Source organism: Papilio xuthus, unplaced genomic scaffold (assembly GCF_000836235.2).
Source record: "Papilio xuthus unplaced genomic scaffold, Pxut_1.1 DF826938.1, whole genome shotgun sequence".
Classification (NCBI taxonomy): Eukaryota; Metazoa; Arthropoda; class Insecta; order Lepidoptera; family Papilionidae; genus Papilio; species Papilio xuthus.
This window is the reverse complement of record NW_013531711.1, coordinates 2,062,758-2,083,554: the sequence shown is the minus strand read 5'-3', so window position 1 is coordinate 2,083,554 and position 20,797 is coordinate 2,062,758. Positions and strand designations below refer to the sequence as shown.

The following is a 20,797-nucleotide window of genomic DNA, read 5'->3' as shown; positions in this document are numbered from 1 at the left end:
ATGTCGGGTTGTACGCCATTTTGAAATGGTCATCAACCGCGTAATGAACTTATGTATATTATCACTTCGCACTTAAATGATCGTTATTATTATAAGCAATTATGCTATAAATGTAATTATATCAAATTATGCCACGCGTCGAGATTTTAGTGGGCTTTGATTTACTTGGACATAATGGCGTTTAATTTCATATTTTATGTTTGTCTTGCTTTGGTTTTTTATAACCAAATCTCTTGTAGATTTTACTAATATTATAAATGCCAATATTTGGGTAGATGGATATCTATTCATCTGGATGTTTGTTAAATATACACGTTATATACGTTATAATATAATATAATTTAAATTTATAAAATAATTAGGTTTTTTTTTACTGTGGGCGGACAGAGTCGCGGGTAACAGCTTGTACTATCATATCTCTATTATTTCCCGTGATGGGAAGAATGTGTTGTAACACAAGTATCACGTCGGTGAAAACTCACAATAATTATTTATCTTTCTTTATGTAGTTAGGCCAACGAAATGTGTTTATTTAGTTTTGTTTTTCCAATTTTGCATTTCTGAAAAATTGTGCGAATTATTTTTGATTACTTGATTCCTTGAAAGTGAGTTTTTAGAATTTAAGTCGAATCCTTGTTGAATTAAAATCATATTGAGGAAATGTTTCGGTTTATCATTGTTTTTTGTTGATGCCTTTAACTCGCTTTAAAACAAAACAATGCCACAACTATGTCACTGACCTTACTAATTTGAAAATGAATGTGACGAATAAAAGGTAATCGTGGCCTTTATATTGCTAATTAAATCAAAATCCTGTCCACATAGCAACTGGTGTTTTTTTGAAAAAAAAAATTATTTTGTCTGCTCTATTCAGTTTAGATCAGAGTTATGTGGAAATCGCTATAGAATTTGTAATTTAAATATTGCACTAAAACCAAGTATATTGATGTAATTCGGCAACTAGGTATGGACAACCGAATCGAACTATACTCAACAGCCTTTGGAAAAAAGACGTACGCATTAATAACATTTTTTCTTGAGTTATTTTTATTTATTTTATATTTTAACTAACAAGGAGAAATCGGTTAGTGACTAAAATAAAGAGCCAAAGATTGAGACAAATACTAAATTAGATTTACAAAGTTAAAGATAGTAATCATATTCGAAAATGTTCGCAACAAACTAAAGAGAGCCAATGTTGTTCTATAAATGACGCCCACATGCCTATAGTGTAGTAATACTGACGTATATTTACAAATTGATCAACTGAGATAAACGAAATGTAAAGCAAGTGTACTCGAGTTGCACTAATTTTTAATAATAGCGCCATCTATTTTAATTCATTTTTATTTCGACTTCAATAAAACCAAATTGTGTAGTAGTGCTTAATGTAAATGATAGATGGCACTGATCTATCTTTGGACTAGTTCTCGTTCTCTTATTTTGTACTTAGGTTTGCATTATTCTAAATAGAAACAAGAACACGAAACTAGTATTTTTTTGTAAAAAAAAAATAATTAGAAATTTGCTCACATATTTATGTGACAAATGACGAAATTTAAGTAAAAATATATGAGAAACTGTAATGTTGGAATTATTTTATTATTAGCTACTTCCTCCACTGGCGCAGTAACCTGAAGTCGATCATCCGAAAATATAATATTATTAGCTAAGCCATTTTAATAAATCAATATTTTGAAAAGCCTGACATCCTTTGTCCTTCGATAAATATTCAAAGCCTGCCGAACAATTTTATAAACTTTACTAGAGATGTCGCTAAAGTCAATTTAATTTGACTTGAACTTTTCTACAAAAAAACTTAATACTAATGTTTAGTGTTTCTTTCGTCAGGACGTAATACAAAAACATTTTTACTACACACATGTTTAATTCTCTTTAAAGTTACGATTACTATGGTTTTCGATTACAGCGACACGTGTCACACATATTGTTGTCTTTGTTTCTCTTGAGCTGTGAATCAGCAACTAAATTGGCAGCTCATGGCTCATTGCGATGTACTATAATGTGAGTGGATGAGCCACGAGCTACCTTGTCACTCGCAGTTTGCAGTATGAAACGCAAATCATAACTCTATATAGATAAAATTAAGCTTAGCTGAGAGCAAGTTCACTAAGCTTTTCACACATGGGAACCGCTAGCTGGTCCAAACTGATTTCTATAAATGGATAGGCGATTGCTTGTAAATAACAGCCTTTGCTTTGTTTTGATTTCAACGTGCTTGTAGATGTTATTTGACCATTAATTTTATCTATTTTGTTAGTTTGAATTCACACCACTATTACAAACGTGCTATAATCGCGAAAATGAAATAAGTAAAATAAACATACGTCTTATAACCAGTCATTTTATAGAGGTCAGTGTCTACAGGTCATCAATGTTAGTTGAGTTACTCAAGACTAGTGAGTCTATGAGTAATTTTAGTAGAAACCCACGTTTACTTGTATAGACTGACAATATTATCTGACCCGGTGGTCAAAAGTAAAACTAAATTATAATAGGCAATATCAAAAAATATTTTATTGCATTTTCTATTGCTTAAGTTTTTTTTAACATATTTTCAGACAAAACTAACTTCTCAACATCGCCTCTTACCGGGGCAGATAAGATTGATCTACTAGAGTACTTATAACTGTTTTGATTCTTTGTTCTTAGTTTACTATAGGACTTGGGAAGGGTTGGGTTTGGGCGCAAAGCGCCAGTAACAAGACCAATATTTAAGATTCTATTTATTGATTCAATTTGAACTTCGAACTCACAATGAAATGCAGCACAGTAAATCACAAAAAGAAAAAAAATCTCAAACCTTTTATATTCTTAAAGTACATATAACATTGAAATGGGAATTACATAAACCAGGGTTTCACTACGACATCGATAAGTTTGACAAACGACAAATATCTTTTAAGTAATTTTTTGACATCGATTTTCGACATCTTGAAACATTAATAATGCCGTCGAATTGAATTTGAGCAAAAAGTTTTGTTTAAAAAAAATAAAAGGTTGGCTTGTAGTTAATGAGATTCATTATTAAAAATACACAGCGGTTATTTATGCAGGATTAAACTTACGTTATACACAGTGAATAGACTTATGTAAAATGTCGTACAAGCCACGGGCGGGCGCTTACACCTTTTTCGTTACGTCGCAGTTCAAGCGAATACATTTTTTGCTATTGGTTATCACGCCATCTGTTTTATTTCGTGAAATCATTTGCAGCGCAACGAAATAGGAGTTACAAAAAGCGCCGTGACGCCTCTGATATGACTTTCTTTACGTAGCAGCGCCACAACGCCCATAAACAAATAGATAAAGTGTATATAAATTAGCTTATGTAACAAATAAGCTTAAATGTATATAATACTGAGGCAGAATTACATCTTAACTACGGCGTAACATTAAGTGTGGTACGTGGGATTAGACACGAGCGCAAGCCCTTATTTTAAACGGACGAATGCGATATATAATAATATTTTGCTTTATATCTATGTATCTGACGCTAAAACATCTATATAATGTATTACTTTTTGTACATCTACTTATACATAATCGTACATACACTCACTAAGCTTACCATCTCTGCGTGTGCTCATAATGTGCGCGTCTGTCTGATACAATATAGTCTGTGACAACTGTGACTAGATATTGCGGCTTCAGCAATGCTTCCAATATGCCACAGACCAATGCACTTGCAACAGTGACGAAGCACAGTTTGAGTACACGGGCTTTTAAGTGGGAACTATGAGTATTGTCCCGCGGGCGAACAAAGATCAAGAAGTTGAAAAAAGGAAGAACAAATAAATTAACCCGTAAATAATAATCATGATCGCGCATCAAATAATAATATTGACTAGAACGACTGCAGTACTCAGGGTTCACCCGCACCGGCTTTGCCGCCCGAATCTTCGCTAAGTACACGATAATTATTAAAATATATTTTCGCATTTTATTAAATAGAATTCACGTTATAATCTACCTAAGTTAGAAAACAAGCGGGTTTATAAAGATTAAGAAAATTTAGGTTGAATTATGTACGCGGAGTCTATATACACAGCGTACAATGGACGATTTGTTCCACTCGCCCAAGGGACAACGCCCCGCGCATGTCGTGCAAGAAAGACGTAGACTTAACTAAAATACTAACGTAGTTGAGATCGATTTGAAAAGTCTCAAGTGTTCAATATCATAGAAGCTTGAAAGAGAAAGACTCGCATTGGACATTATCACTTGGGCCGGGGCCTCGAAAACTTAATTAAAAAAACTACAAAGTGACTTACAATATCTAGGGACACTAGATGAAAACTTATATCTAACCTTTAAAATAAAAATAAAAAAACATTTTGGTGCAAACATAAAGTAACAAAATATAACGTAATATTATCAGATGACTTATCTATCGTATGAGATTGCGAGTACCGCAACATGTATGCCGACTAATCACACAAGCTTTTAAAATGTTAATTACATCTCTAATCCCCGCCACCGGACGCGAAGAAGTAGAAAGAAGTATACACACACATTCATTCCATAAAGAATTATTTTTTAGGGGACAAAGTACGCGGGACACGAAACACAAGGGCCTACAGGGGATTCCTAGCACACATCACAAAATATCTCAATTTACACTACAAACTCGCAATAAACATATTAAATAAACAGCGCGATCACATTTAATTTATAAAACATATGCTTAAAATAAATTAATAAAAACTGTAATATTAAATTGGATTAGTAAAAGATAGAAGAATATAGAAGAGTGAAAGAAGTGTGTCCGGTGGGGAGTGTGTGGGAGGGACAGGGGAGGATTTACTCCTTGACTTCGAAGTATTTGTAAGTAGGGTTTTCGTAGCCGTTGATCTGCATGTTGGCTACGTGCCGTTCCTCGGGAGTAGGGGCCACGGCGCCGGTCTGTTCAACCTGCGAAAGCAAGACAAGATTAGGTACTATCAGGTAAAATGATTGCGAGTTAGACAGAGGTATTAAGAGTAATATATCTAGTCAGATGTAAGGTATCAAGAGATACGTTAATAAGGGACAATCTCTGCAAGTAGATAGCACTTTGAGGAAAAGAATAGTCTCTGCTCTTGTACTCCTACGAAGACTTTCCCTTTTGTATACAATTTTAAAGGTGGTTGCTACCGACTCTGTCCTATATTTTGTCTAAGCATTAGTTCATAAACATATAGAAGTCTCTGAAGACATGACTTCTTTATATCCTCTCTTGCGGCTTTCAAGTATACCTGTTTGTTGTGTTGCAACTACAGGTGCGTTTACGTCTTTCTTTATATCAACTAAGAGAGTGCAAATGTTATTTGTTTACCTGCACGAAGCCCTGTGCGGCTGGGGCGCGGTCGCGGCGGCGGGCGACGGCAAGAGCAACAGCTGCGGCGGCGGCCAGCGCGGCACCGCCAACGCACAATGCTGGGTACAGAGCACCCGAGCTGTTGCCGCCAGGAGAACCGCGCACCGTGTAACCCTGCAATTTACGTCACAATAGTAAACAATTGTTATCACAATGTTTCGGAAGCTAAAGTGGTTTAAATGCACCAAGTTGAAGATAAATAAGAGATCTAGTTAAATGACAAACGAAGGAACTGGTACTAACTGGCTGCGTGTGTTGCAGTTCATGTTTAAGAGCATGGGCTGGCGGCGGCGGTGCACGCTCCTCCGCCTGCTCCAGTGCAGCGCGTAGTCCTTCACCCTCCGTCTGATGACAAAAGCAAATAAGCAACCATATATATATTACTTGATATTTTAACCTTTGGTGTGTTACGTTTTCTAATGTCCATTATATCTGAACTTGTGGCAGCCAATATGTCGATGGACGATGAAACCGCATTGGTATACGGTGTACGACGTAAAGTAAAAAACATACATTCTGAGTAAAAGTGCTGGGCTACCATGTCATGTCAACTTCAAGACATATCATCAACATGTTTTAAAGATGTTGTGTATCGTACCTCGCTGGTGGATCGTCGGCTGGAAGTCTCGCCAATCTCGCCAGTCTCCGTCTCGGTCTCGGCCGCCTCCGTCACCGTGCTCGTTAGAAATTCCTATGAACAAAAAGTTTTAATACAAAACATACTCATATTAAGTAACGGTTTCTGTGTTTTTCCATCTTGCTCTGCCTACTTTTTGATGCTGATGCGACTAAGGTCTCCACTTTCAGATATTAATATTGTACTCACAGTGGTAGTAGTTTCCTGTGTGTAGGCCATGCGCGTGGTGGCGTCACGGGCAATGGCGAGGGAGGCAGGCGAGGCGGGGGAGGCGGAGGAGGCGGGCGGTGCGGGGGAGGAAGGTGGCGGGCTGCGGGCAGCAGGGGCGGCCGTCGTTTCCTCCGTCTCGTTCACCTCGTTGGCCTCATCGTCGATCTCATCGCTCTCTTTCACGCCGTTTGAAGTCTGATAGGGATAGAATTATGTGGTAAATTTAAAACAGATGACGGTGATCAACTGTCTTTCGTTGTAGTACATACCTTGATCCTTTCGTTCTGTACATCCTGCCGCTGCCTGGCGCGTTGATCGCGCTTAGCTCCTAGCTGATCGCGTGCCGCCTGCTCGCGCTGCACCTCTGCCTCGATGCGGTCCAGTAGCAGCTCCTCCGCCTCAGGGGTCATCGACATCAGAGACACTGCCATATCGTCTTTCGATTGCATCGACTGAAATATAGAGAATGACATTAGGTTGCTTGTAATTGAATAAGAATTTGTCAATAAAGACATTATTTTAAAGCTTGCTCTACCCTTCTAAAAATTAAGACATTGGTACCTGGACATAGTCTTCAATAGCGGTTCCAATGCTGGCGTAGAGGTGCGGGCGACGGCGGAGCGAGGACAGAGCACGTTGAAGGGCACGGTCGGCATCCTGTCATCATAAATTTCAATAGTTAGTATTAAGAAAGCAAAGAATAATTAAAGTAGTCATAAAGGTACGAGTAATTTGATTAAGGAAGTGATTTGACCTGAAGGCGGTCAGTGGCAGAGGCTCGTTCAGCGGCGGCGGCTTCTCTTCCCGCAGCTGCAGCGCGGCGCCAAGCGGCCAGTGCGCCGCTACGTTCAGCTGCAAGGGCTCGCACCAGCCGCTGCAGGCATTTCTGGACACGGTGGGCCTGGACAAATATGTTACAAATTGTGAAACAGACTTCTCTACATAGTCGTGCTAGTTTTACGTTATTTGGTCTATGTTTTTTTCACTTATTCTTTTGAGCGTATTCTCCAAGTCGAATGTTAATGTACGTTGGTTTCTTCTTACATTGGGCGGTGTGTCGCGGAGAGAGCGGGTGTAGCAGGCGAGCGCAGTGCGGCGACGTTGAGCCAGATGTGCCAAAACTCGTTGCTGGTGCAGTGCGGCTAATCGGCGACGCTCCGCCACGCCTTCCTCCTCCAGGGACTGATAAAGCAATAGTTAACATTAGGCTCTATGTTATGAGTTTTAATATTAAGACCATTTACGCTGCTACAAATAGTTCTGTGGATCAGAGCTTCCCAAATCCAATTATGCCAAAATTTTAGTAGAGTTTTACAGGATGTAATAAATACTTCTCGACATCTTTAACAAAACAAAGCAATTAATAACAATCTATTATACAATCAAGATTTGACTAGCAATTTTAGCACATTAGTATGATTGTGGAATTGTTTACCTGAATGTTGGCTTGGAACTTGGCAGTCATGCGCTGTCGGAAGGTCTGCGCGGCGGTGGGGTCGGTGCTCATCATCTGCTGGTAGCGTTCTTCAAGTTCCGACCACTCCTTCATCACCTTTGTGATCTACGACATTGAAGTTTACCCATTTAATCATGAATGAAACCAACGACAGTAGGATCAATTATAAATTTTAAAGTGAATTTTATTTTGTACCTTTTCGCGGTGAGTTTCTTCAAGGCGTTGCTGGGCATCCTTGTAACTCTGGTGCTCAGTGCGGGGGTCGAAGTGCGAGAAGTATGGGTCCGAGGTAGCGGTAGATGCCTGTAAGAACAAGGACAATTGTTCAAAACTCTAACTGGAAATCGTAGAACGTAGAAGTTATAACAAATTGTATGGAAACAAGTCTATCTCAAGAAATTCTTGATAATATTAAGGAATTGTAACAAACTCACCACAGTGGTGGATGTCGTCGTGGTAGTGGTAGTTGTGCTGGTGGTAGAAGGTGGCGAGGAGGTCTCGGGACGCGGCCAGGCGTTATCGTCTCCGTCTGTGTAGTCGTCGTCTTCGGCGTCGTCGTCGCGGGACAAGTCAGTGTCCTCGTCTTCATCCATATCTAAAAACGTATTTGTAACTTAGATTTGTTTGTTATTTGTACTTTTTGGAACCAACTTTTAAGTATCGAAATGCCTTCTTTAAAAAAGATTTCATTACATACATTAATATGTATTAAAAAAAACTATACAAAATATGAAATAATAAGTTTATGCTCACCGAACTCACCGTCATCGGCGTCATCATCATCGTCATCATCGCTCAAGTTAAGTGTGTCATCATCATCATCTGCGAGTGCGTCTTCATCATCCAGCAGTTCATCATCGCGTTCATCCATTGCGGCGGAGGCGGCCAGCATCTCTTCACCGCCAGGGCTGACTGGTACACCGACGTCCATTGGCTTATGCATCTTGACATTTTCTAAAATTGTTATACTCCATGTCAGCGATGGCATTTCAAAGAGAAAAATTAATTTTAGTAGCCTAGTAGATTAAAACAGATTGGTACATATTTTATTTGAATACCAATCTTATCCTCAACAAAATAGAAATGATACTCAAAACATTTTATGCAAATTTAAAATAACTGATTTTACCTTTGAAATGCTTGGGGCAGCAAACGAACTCGACACCGGAGAAGAGGCTGATGCCGCAGGGCAGAAGCATAGCAAAGGTACGGAGTCGGAGGCCTCGTTGTGCGCATGCACGTCCCGCGGTCGCGTTCCAACGTGCGAACTGCCAGCAGCGGCTCTGGTTGTGGATGTGGTCGAACAGACAGCTCTCGGGCACCAACAGCGCGTCTGATTGGAATGGACCTTCTGCCGACAAATAGTCTTTGTAGTTCTTGTGTTATTGATAGAAAACATCGAATTAAATTTTCAAGGGATCAATGGACCTTCTCTTACTAATAAGTACAGTTTCAGGACTTATGTGTTAAACGAAAAAAGTTCTGTGGATTAAAAACTGGACTATGGCTTTTTCTAAACATATTTTATGTCATAGTTTGGTTAACTATTTTACCAAGAAATGTCTTTATTCAGCTGTTACTTATTATATGCATACCAAGACAACGGAAAGGCTTGACCCAACGGGTGACTTTGCATTTAGCGGCGTTGCTGGAACCGAGCTTGCACCAGTTGCTCACTTTGACGTAGTGCGACGCCTCCACGATGTTGGTAATGTCATGGCTGGGGTACACCTGGAAACAAATATAATACATATATAAGAAACTCTGTGTACGTTAAGGAGAAACCACCTTATGCCTCGATTGGCTTATCGCAATTTCTATAATTATAGAAACTAAGAAAAACTAAGATATAAAAGCTTAGAATGATGTTCAATAAATCTTAACTCCTTTCATCATTTACAAATGGATCAAGTTACGAAAGTCAGGCTACGATTTGATTTCGTTATGATTGCTAATTGTTTATTTGACACGAGCCAAACAACGCCCCAAGTCGATCCAGCTTTAACTAATGAATTCTCCCAACATAAAGCCGACGAGTCGACGATCTACCAAACAGAATAATTAATGGAACTTTTCGCATGATGAATTATAAACATGGAAGATAAAGCCCAAAGTTTATACACAACGGACTTAATAGAATGTGATTTTTATCATTTTAATACAAAGAAAAGCCAAATTAAATAGATTTTTTGGTAAAGTGTGATCACATTGAAAAAATTGCCACCAAATCGCAAAAAGTGTCATTAATCTTTAATTTGTCATTATTTAGACATGTTCAATCTAACTTAACGTTCAAAAAAATATGACTACACTATCCAATATATATAAATGTGTCTTCTACGGATTAGTAAGTAATTTTTTCGAAAGCAAAAAGACTACTACGAACAGTAGACACGTCAGGATAACTGAACGTGTTTGAAAAAGCATACCTTTTTGCAATAGTCGAGTATTTCCATCTTGTCCTTGAGGCAGTTGTGAGGTTTGGTGGTTAGGTCGGGAGTCCAGCGGCCTGCGGCAGACATGTACTGCGGGTGGTAGCTGGAGCCGGCATCGCAGAGCACCGCCACTTGCGGCTCCGCACCGCTGCTTGCCTGCTAAGAAAAAGTTTATTAGTACCAAAGCAATTGAAGTTCTAGGCTACATTCTAGGTCTATATGGGTTCGAGGGTGTGTTAGGTGAAACCCTACGACACCACAGGGTTGACAGCTTCCCCCCAGAAGGCAGGGTATATTTTGGAAGGATTCCCCCTGATACCAAAAAAAAGTAGGAATATCGTTTTTGACATGCGCAATCATAACTGTTTAGACATACTTGCAATTCCACTGGTCTGGTAATGTTTTTTTTATGATGAAAACTTGTTTTAATGGCTGCTTCTATAAAATTGTTATAGTAAACTCTTATTGCTCACGTTATTTCAATTCTAATAAATGTTCAATGAAAATTCTTTTATAACGCTTCTTCCTATTTAATCGAATACATTAGCATATAATTATAATAATTTACTTTGTCTGCACCAAAAGATTCTTTATTTCATGTTCTTGAGCTTTAGAAATAACATTTAAATGTAAAAGTCCGATAAGAAGATAAAAATGGAGACCCACTCCGCTTTAACAGTAAATAAATTTCTCTTTGCCAGAAATGCCTTTTATGTGGGTGATAAAGAGCTCGTTTATTTTGAAGAGCTCGGATTGACAAGCGAATGGACCGAGCTGGGGACATGATTAAGATATCGCTGTAATACACGGCTTCTTGTAAATATTTTGCCTTGGAATTTTTACTGTTATGGGTTCAACTTTGTGGAATTATTTCGTATAAAAGTTGTGGGTCTCTTTGTGTCTAGTCCGATCTTATTGTATTATAGTTTGTAAGGACTTTAAATCTTCTTAAGATGTTTGTTGAGAGCATCATAAAAAAGTGTTTTTTCACAAAAAAATGCATGTAATAAAATTTTATTTAAAAACATTGATTTAAACCGCGAGGTTTCTATACTCAAAAATACCTGTTTGTTAATGGAAACTAACTAAAAATTGTCTATATAGGTACAGAGTTGTCAGATCTGTCTAGACACCGGGGACTGTTGTCTAGTCGGCACTATAGATTAGTGAAACGTTCCAGACGTACAGGTCACTAACCTGTTACTCTGATAAAGAAATATTGACACAAAGAGTTATTAATAATATTTCTCATATTCGTCCATAGTCCTCGGTGATCGCTCTTGTGAACTCGTCCAAAAAGTGTATAAAATGTCAAATATTTTATTCTTTATTTTTAGCACGTATGGCTTATTCTGTGTGTTATTAACAAATTACAAATTATTTTTATACTATTTTTAATTATTTTGACAATGACTTCACAAGTTCAATCGTTCAATAACTTATTATATTATAGTTGTAGAATTAAAGCTGACCCCACCACCTTGTGAGATGCAAGCTAGGGAGAGAGAGAGAGAGATTTGTAGAATAACCTTTGAATATATTTGAAAGTCGAAGTTCAATATAAGAGTAAAGTCCTTTGTACCTAAGTATACTTTTACAAATTTAATATCATATTTTAAAACTGTTTTTTTTATAAATTAAATGGGAATGTTAACATGGATGGATGAATGGATGTTTGTTTGAAGGTATCTCCAGAACAGCTGAACGGATCTCGATATTTGGCATAAATATAAAACATAGTCTGGAAGAACACATAATCTACTAATTATGTTTTTTTATACACGTGGACCGAGAGTGATCGAACTAGTATATCGATAAAAAAGAACGTTCTCGAAATAATTTTAATCGCAAAGTTCATCGACCCCTATAGCTTTCATGAGCTTTTTCATTTGAAAGCGTATCGTTGCTTTATTTGTAATCGATGGTAACGTGATATCCACATGAAACGAGGGCAGGATGACAAATACGGTGGTTTACCCCATGCGAATAAAAGCGTACATAGAACATGTTTGTTCAGATCGGTTACAGATTTTTTTTATTATCACATTTTAATTGCCTTTGTTTATGCTACAATATATTTTTACCGTTAGTAATTACATATTGCTATCTCTATTTATTCAAAGATAATGAAAAGGACGATTGATATTGTTTGTGCATTGTTTTAAAATTTATTATCCGTTTTGGAGTCCGTACAGAAAGAATGGGGTAAGAAACAGACACCTTCATTCTTCATTGAGAATAAGGTTTAGTCTTTCTTTGCACCTATTTTTTTTCGGATGCAAGCGTAAAAAGGACGGCATTAGTAAAATTAAATCTTGTTTCAATCGTATGAAGCTCAATTTTATTTACGATAAAAATTTGTTCTGCTGTCCATACCGGTTTGAGTGATCAAACCCGAAAGCAGCTGTTGCATTTATTTATCACTGGTTGATTGTTTAGGTAACAATCTTTTACAGAAAAAAAACAATGTTTTTTTTTAAATAAAGTACACAATATAAAGTACAATAAAGTATTTGTACTTGAAGTTATAGATGTACTCGGATAAACATTACCCCGGCGTAGGCGAATGTTTCTCTAAATGTTTACTTTGGACTCAACGTGTGTTTGTATTTGTTTTATTACTTTGTTATTATATTTGTTCTGGAAATTCTTCGTTATATATAACATGGTTATATCTCATTATTTACCTAAGACTCGTTTTACTTATAAAAAGTTATAATCAAGCTCCACATTAGATGTAATTGTTAAGTTTCTGAAAATATTCAGTTGCTTAAAACTTTCCTTTACTCGAAAACGTCCGTCCGTAAACTAAGTAACAACTAAATTACCAAGTAACTTAACGTCAGACAGAATCAAGACTGAAATTTTTAGGTTAAGTTCTGGCTAGTTTAAGATCTAATCCTTCCATCACATAAGACCCGACTGCACTTACTAATTAAGTTAAAGCTTAAAACACTAGGAACTAACTCAATTTGATCCCAAAGAGCGATGGATCTTAGAAGCTTCCTTAACATTGAGTTATTAGTCTTGGTTTAATAGGACTATATTAGCTCAGTGAAAGCCCGTCTTTAATCTAACTGAAGGCTAATTTAATTTGATTAGTGATGCAGAGCCATAGAAACTTTAACTAATCTTGATTCATCATCGAAGCGACAATAATCTAGTGGTTAAGGGTACAGATTTCTGATCACGAGGTCGGGGTTTGAACCCCATCATTCGACTATTATCGTAAACCATGTCCTAGCACAAGCATAGAGCTTACTTAGAACGGTACAAGAAATATAAGTAAAGTAACAAAATCTGCGAATATAAAAAAAAAAAAAAAACATGTTCCAACATGTACAGCTATAGGTCATTGTATGGCGCCATTTTAATGGCGATTTCAAATTACGGTCCGTGTATGGAGAACATTGACTACTGATTCCCCATCGCCTACCATATATTTATTGTGATTTTAAAACTCATTGGAGCAAGAAAATAATTAAAGTATATGATATTTTCCTTCAATCCCTCCCCGTCGTTTGCACTTTGTCCCTCACTCTTCGTAGTATGCAATTAATTGGCGACTTTTCACTCCGCTATTTCAACTCACTGTATCCTTTTTGGTTAATTAATTTAAAGTGCCCTCGTTTAAAAGTTAGCTTGTGTTTCTCGCAGACTACAGTTCGCCGACAGATGTCCTTCTCTTAACTTATTACTATCCTTCTTAGTTATTTCTCTTGGAGCATGTTTTTAATTTAATTTACCTTAACTCTGCTGCAGGAAATCTTAGTTTAAATTTACTTTTTACTATTTTTAGTTTTTTTCTATAAAAGATATCTTACTTCTTTTACTAATATTGTAAATGCGAATGTATAGATAAATGGATGGTTCGATGTTTTTTGAAGGTATATCCAGAACGGCTGAACGGATCCCGTTGAATTTTGGCATACACATAGAACATAGTCTGAAAAACACATAGGATACTTATTACGTTTTTTTTTAAAATTCCGAACAGACGGAGTCGGGGCAAAAGCTAGTTAGAAATATATGTAATTTCATTCTCTACTTTTAAGATGTTTTCCTATCACTTTAATCATCATTTTCCAGTTAGCCTACCATACATACATAATGTAAACTTATTCTCAACTTAACGGAACAAAGGATAGAAGGGAAATCACCTAGTACTCGAAAGTTTCAAATTGTGCAAGTTGCGTCGTTAGACGACTGAAACTAACTTCATACTACGCTACAATTTCGTCTATTCAAAGGGTATTTGTAATTTAGTGACTTGTTAGTTTGTTGGGAATGCTGCCATTTCTAATGCAAGTTGCAAATAAACAAAATCATACCGTACATATATCGGAATCAAATCAAAAGTCTTAACGAAAACAAACTAAGTTTTACGCTAAAACCATTAAATTCTAAAATATCTCTAATAAAACCTTTTTATTCACATAAGAATAGCTATCAATTATTTCATAATATAATTCATTGTAACTTACAATTGTCATAAAATAAAAAAAAAGTCTAATAGAGAAATTTAACTGACCTCCATTTACATAATTTTAAGAATAGGTATTGCCGCAACATTCACACAATATCAAAATAGTAGCATCTGTGTCAATATTTAAAAAAAAAACAGATTCTTACATATTTATGAAGTTATGATACAAATTAAACGTAGAATATGTTGCTAATAAGTTATGTACTTTAACTTAATACTTAGTATTCCGTGCATCTCGCTTATCGACTTTAAGTTCAGCAATATGGGTGGAGGCTAAGTGCAAACTCTGGTACTTGCCAATGAGTTTCGCACGGCCAGTAATGTATTTCCCGTTCGAACTCAGAGTTTCGCACTACTTCGACTAATAGAGTTCTCGGTACTACGAGTTTCACAGTTTTGACAGATCTTGTGATGTACTTCATAATCGTGTCGATCATGAGTTCCTCGAGAAAGACTTCGAACTACCTACCTACCTATGTTTTAAAATTATAATATTAATTATGTACACTTAAAACTTAACTTGCTAACCTTTAGTTTCTGAGACTTCTCCGTATAAAACATATCTAAATCTAAAATAATTTTCACATTTTTAGACAATTTTTCTTATTATCAAATTCTTGACATATACGAAATATAATTTAAAAGTTTTAATGCATTTTAAGTGCAAAATAAGTTCTTACGTGGCACAAACAAGTATTGAAGTTTGTGAAGAAACTAGAATATGTTGAGGAACAAACTAATTACATTGCACTGGGAAAATTCTTGCAAAGTTTCAGGCACCTCGAAGGCTGTATACTTTTCCGCAGGCTGCTCGCACTTTGACGTGGAAATATTCACTTTGTAGTTCCTCCGTGAAACTTAAAACAACTTTACACTTAGATTTATTTAATTTAAAGTTCGAATTCTTAAATAAGGAAAACATAAATAAGAGATAACGCTAAACAATCTCAGTCTTTTAACTGGATAAATTATTCGTATTATAAAAAAGATCTTTATTTGGCTTAAATTCATCAAGGTGGCAAACGAGCAAGTGGCCACCGAAATAGCGACGACAGCTGCCCGTAGACATCCGCAATTGCAAATGTGTTTATCTTTTGCTTACCTTTAACCGATGAAGGACAAGCAGAAAATTTTGTTGATAAAAAAGTTTAACTAACTTAATTGGTAAAGTTATTTTTAATATCTCATAGAGTATTGCTTACTTAATTACGTCCGCAAACATCAAAGTAATATGCAAAAAAGAATTTCATAATAAATATTGTAAAACAAAAATAAAAAGAATTAAATTGAGCGAAATGAACCTTTAAATGATGAAGCGTCTGCAACGATTGGATGATCGGATTAGCCTTCATCAATATCGGCGCAGCTGGTATCTGGACCAATTACTGGGCCCGACTACAGCTCGAGCGCCGAGCTCCGGTGCATTGGATTTCAAGCGAACGATAAAATTAATTTAGAGAATTTACGAACATTTTATCCGTTTTATTTGCAAATGGTTTTGTATAAATCATGCAGTAAATATTAGCTCTCTATTTATAGAACACTATTACTTTTTTTTTAGATTAACATATTGTTAAAAAGAGGTCGCCTAAAATATTCATAAATTATTCTGTGTTGTTTGCTACATACCGATATTTGATTTTATCAGTTCGATTCAAGTCTTCTTATTTAAACTGCTCAGATATAAACAAGCACGTCTCTGTCAATATATTTTTTATTGGGTGATCATCAAAAAAGACATGTTTTTTATTTACCATCAAATTTAAACAATGTTAGAATCGTTTTCCGAAGACAGCGGTAGAGACCGCTTTAACATCTTCGCACGATTTGGCCCGGCCCGCCCGCTGAAATACCACGACCACACAGAAGACAGGCGTGAAGTGGAAGCAATTCCGCGTTTCGTCTGATGAGTGTGCGTCCCGGAGGTCTAATTTAGTCCTCTTTCCCTTGCCACCCTTTTTCTTATAAATAAAGGATGGGAAGTGGAAGTGGACTTTCCGGATAAGAGGATGCATGGAAAAGAAAAATGTTTTCTTTCTGTGCATACTCTCCACCGTCCATTAAAGGTAGGCAACGCATATGCTATTGCATATGCCTATGGGCAACGGTCACTTCGCTATTTCAGCGATTTCAGGTGGCCGCTCGCTCGTTTGCCACCTTATAATATAAATAAAAAGAACAGAATGAGATCCATTTGTATACTGAAATACGCTGAATAGTACAAGAAAAAAGTTTCTTATTGTGTTCTCACTTGTACAAACGAGACAAAAGTCTCGCTTAATATTGTATGTGACTGTAGACGAAGCGAGGAGCACCGAGTGTCCGATATTGGCAAACTTTCAGCTGTTATTCGCTGAAACTTATTCAGAAACGACTTACCATCGCTTAGCTAAAGGAAACTTTTTAAATTTTACATCGTTGATACCGCGGTATAAAAGCAACATGTTATTTTATGTTATATTAATTTCCGAACTGAAATAAAATGTTGTGTAATCCCAACCAAAAAGGTAAAATATTTATTGCTGATTTTTTTTGTCAAAAACAGTGTCTAATAGAAAAAAATATACTGTATAGAATAAGAGGTAATAATGGGGAAGCAATTACGAATAAAATTATAAATTCCCTTTGTCTAGAGAAAACCTTTTAAATGAGAACGGTGCGACATTGTGTACATGCGAAGTTGCAATTCACCGCCGTGGCGCTAGCGTCGCAGCTTTCCGCGTCTTTCGTACAAACAACGCATTCATAAATATTTCATTAGAGCTCTTGTTTTGCGGGCATTTGATTTAAATTCGAAACTTAATTAGCTAACTCATATCTTCATATGGGACGGAAGTATAGAAAGGCATTTTACAAATTCTTATTCTACATGTCGAGTCCGTCCGCGCGGGATTAAAAAATAGATGTTGGCCGATTCTCAGACCTACTCAATATGCTCACAAAATTTCATGAGAATCGGTCAAGCCGTTTCGGAGGAGTATGGGAACGAAAATTGTGACACGAGAATTTTTAATATAAGACTAGCTGTCGCCAGCAACTCCGTCAGGGTGGAAATAATAAAAAAGTTAATTAGTATAGCCTATGATTTCTTCCAGACTATGTTTAACATGTATGTCAAATTTCAGTGTAATCCATGCAGCCGTTCGAAGATACCTTCTAAAAACATCCATCCATCCATACATCCAAACATTCGCGTTTATAATATTATTAAGTTTCTAGTATAGGTTTTGTTTTGTAACTTTATAAAATATGGTCCGCATGAAAACAGTAGACTAAAAATAAGGCAATAAAAGATTTTATCTTGAGAAATAGACTCCATACAAATAGTAATGTTTCTCCTTATCTACGAAAGACAGACTTAAGCATCGTAAGTACTTAAAAACTATGAAGTAGGAAGAAGGGGGGGATAGAAAAAGCGAATCAAAGTCCCCCCATACTCCCCCGTCACTTTCCTTTTTATGCAAATGTATGTAGATTCCTTGGTAAGTAGTGGTGCTTGGCAGTCTGACAACGAAGCATCGTCAAGTTGCCAGGGTCGCCAATTTCAAAGATAATTTTACTGCGTCATTAATATTAAAATTTCCGTTATGCGCATATTAAAAAACTTAAAGGCCACTTTACGATGAGATCGCTTCAAGAGAACTTAATCATTTCTATTACGTATAAAAAAAGAAAAAGCAATATCTATTTTACATAGTAAGTTAAACTTTCCAAGCTTTTAAACTCTTCATTAAGGGCTAAGGCAATATTTAACCCTAATAGGTCTATAAAATAGAATGTTTTTAGTTTCTACCTTAGCATTTTCAAAAAATGTGTTTAAATCTGACTCTTCCAATCACTTTTTGTGTAAGTTTTTGTTATGATAGTGAATGACGGTATAAATATCATTCGATAATTTTGACAAAAACGAAAAATCGTAAGTAATTATAGGAAACTTTTTCTCTCTAAATCGTTTAAAATTCAATTAAAAAAGCTCGTTAGTGCCAGCCCTAGCATAACCGCAGCGCGACGCTGTGATGTGACGGCCCTCGAAGCTCTCGCGCGCCCGTTGAGGCGACACTCCTCACGCGCCTGCCTCTCACCGCCAAATTAAAAGACTCTGAAAAATGATTGCGATGCATTTTATAACAGGCGCTAGTGTATTATATTTAATGGTTTTGATGTAAAGTAATTCTATTAAAATATTGCCGTGATAACTACGCGTTTGGATTTACGTTTTCGAACGTAACAGGCGGTTTTTACTTCATCTTTAATATCACGAATAAAGTATGTATTTGAAGTTTCAACTTGCTTGTCTTCTTTATCACTTTAAATTATTTTTAATTTAAACAGATAATAGGTTCTGCGAAAAATCTAATTGTAAAATTGTCTAAAGAATAAAAGAATTACAAAGAGTCGAATTAAGTAAGTACCATAGAACTTCCAGAAACTTCAACAAATTTCAAACTTTACCTGAACAATTTTTTACCTTTTCCACGAATAGTACAAATTAATTCCGACACGAGGAGTTTGCCATTTTTCTTTTTTAATAGTTCCAGAAGTGTCATTAACTTCCCGCCGACGCCGCTCCTTGACGTGTCAAACAAAATTATCTAACTTTTGGAGGAAAAAAGGACCGATTTGCTCAGATAACCTACCTATAGATTGTATAGACATGATAAATGGATAAAAGCGAAAGAGGACGTCGCGGGCACCATTTGTCTCCTTGAATACGAAAAAGCGAAGAAAACGTTAAGAATTTTTACATATTACCCGTACATCGTTATATTTTGACGTCTTCAAAAGTTTTGTGTGACGTAGTAACGTTGTAATCAAATATTGGATTTTACTAATATATATGTGAAAGCATAAATAATTTTAATAGGCTTGTATTAAATTAAATATTTTGAATTAAAATTATTATGGAAAATGTGAGGAGAAAAATAAGTGTAAGTGTACCCCATATTATATTTTTCCCTACAAAGGTAACTAAAAGCGTGACGTTATAAAATTCTGTTTGAAACCAAAGTCTTAATTTTCTTCTTACAATTAAGTACGTATTCAGGCACGTGTCGTTTCGTACGTTAAATAGAACGGAAGCAATTATTAAGTCACGTGTAACCTCGAAACGTATAATACTTGGTGAAATAAATCAATAATACTTGATGTAAAAGAAGACGAGGTCACATTTAGAGCCACGAGCAGTGAAATAAATTATATTTTTCTGTTATTATCCTTAAAGAAGTTGTGGATTTAATCTTTAACGTTTAGATAAAAAATAACTTTAAAAAATAAAATAAACTTTAAAAAGAAGAAAAATTAGATAGCAAATTTGACCCTATGTACATGAGCACAGTATCTTAGACAAAGAATTAGTTTAGCTATTTAAAGGAGGATCGCTGCCAGTATCTTCGGAACCTTGCCTAAAATGACTCCTAGTAATAATAATATATTTTAGTAAATTATTCGTTTTTAATATTTTATTTAATATCATAGATTTAGATGCATAAAGTCATATCGCTGTGTAAAACTTAAATTTAATATTTTATTCGATAGTAGAGCCGCATTGCAAACGTCACGTCCACTGCAGATCAAAAGCGAAGGATGTTAACGAGATGTTTCGTATATTATTATCATTTCGGGCACGTGCTACATGCCGTTGTGTGTACGTGTACAAAGTGCTCTGTGTAATGTATTATTGATTCGCCGACAATATTGTGTATGTCACGCACTCGGAAACCCTCTAAGTACCCCCATCGGAAGTTTCCGGGGGTAAAAGGGGAGAGGGGAGATCCAACTTGATATGCAAACCATTATTGTGATCGTTGGAATAGTTTTAGTATTCGAAATGTTTATAAAGTTACTAGTTGTCGCCCGCAACTTCGTTCGCGCGGAATTAAAAAGAAACATGATAAGTTGCCTATATGTTCTTTCATACGTTCTACATGTGTGCCTAATTTCATCAAGATTCGTTGTGCCGTTCAGGAGATACCTTTAAACAAACATCCATCCATCTAAACTGTCGCATTTATAATATTAGGAAAATGCTTTTTAGGCTACTCAAGGGAAAAAAAAATCGAATTAAAAACATCTACTTTGATTGAACAAAAGATGTTAGTGATAAAGTTATTTCGAAATTGTCGATCTTCATCGTACTCTTATCATATCATAGCCGAGTATTACCACTATGATTTTCTTCATAATTTTAAAGCTA

General features: G+C 36.1%; 1 protein-coding gene across 5 annotated transcripts in view; it reads right to left on the bottom strand.

Moving 5' to 3' along the window:
* Window positions 1-2,748: 2,748 nt before the first annotated feature.
* Window positions 2,749-20,797, bottom strand: part of Appl (amyloid-beta-like protein) — an 83,735-nt gene continuing 65,686 nt past the window's right edge. The window contains exons 2-17 of one of the 5 annotated variants that reach the window (XM_013317589.1): window positions 10,113-10,277; window positions 9,279-9,414; window positions 8,813-9,034; window positions 8,437-8,637; window positions 8,118-8,278; window positions 7,879-7,986; window positions 7,663-7,788; window positions 7,272-7,409; window positions 6,982-7,128; window positions 6,789-6,884; window positions 6,497-6,679; window positions 6,207-6,422; window positions 5,979-6,071; window positions 5,624-5,725; window positions 5,339-5,494; window positions 2,749-4,935 (exon numbers count right to left, since the gene is read on the bottom strand). In XM_013317589.1, the coding sequence (XP_013173043.1) occupies window positions 4,825-4,935; window positions 5,339-5,494; window positions 5,624-5,725; window positions 5,979-6,071; window positions 6,207-6,422; window positions 6,497-6,679; window positions 6,789-6,884; window positions 6,982-7,128; window positions 7,272-7,409; window positions 7,663-7,788; window positions 7,879-7,986; window positions 8,118-8,278; window positions 8,437-8,637; window positions 8,813-9,034; window positions 9,279-9,414; window positions 10,113-10,277 (2,361 nt within the window). In that variant the 3' untranslated portion in view covers window positions 2,749-4,824. The remainder of the gene's footprint in view (window positions 4,936-5,338; window positions 5,495-5,623; window positions 5,726-5,978; window positions 6,072-6,206; window positions 6,423-6,496; window positions 6,680-6,788; window positions 6,885-6,981; window positions 7,129-7,271; window positions 7,410-7,662; window positions 7,789-7,878; window positions 7,987-8,117; window positions 8,279-8,436; window positions 8,638-8,812; window positions 9,035-9,278; window positions 9,415-10,112; window positions 10,278-20,797) is intronic. The other 4 variants (XM_013317592.1, XM_013317591.1, XM_013317590.1 and 1 more) reach the window with 4 other exon arrangements.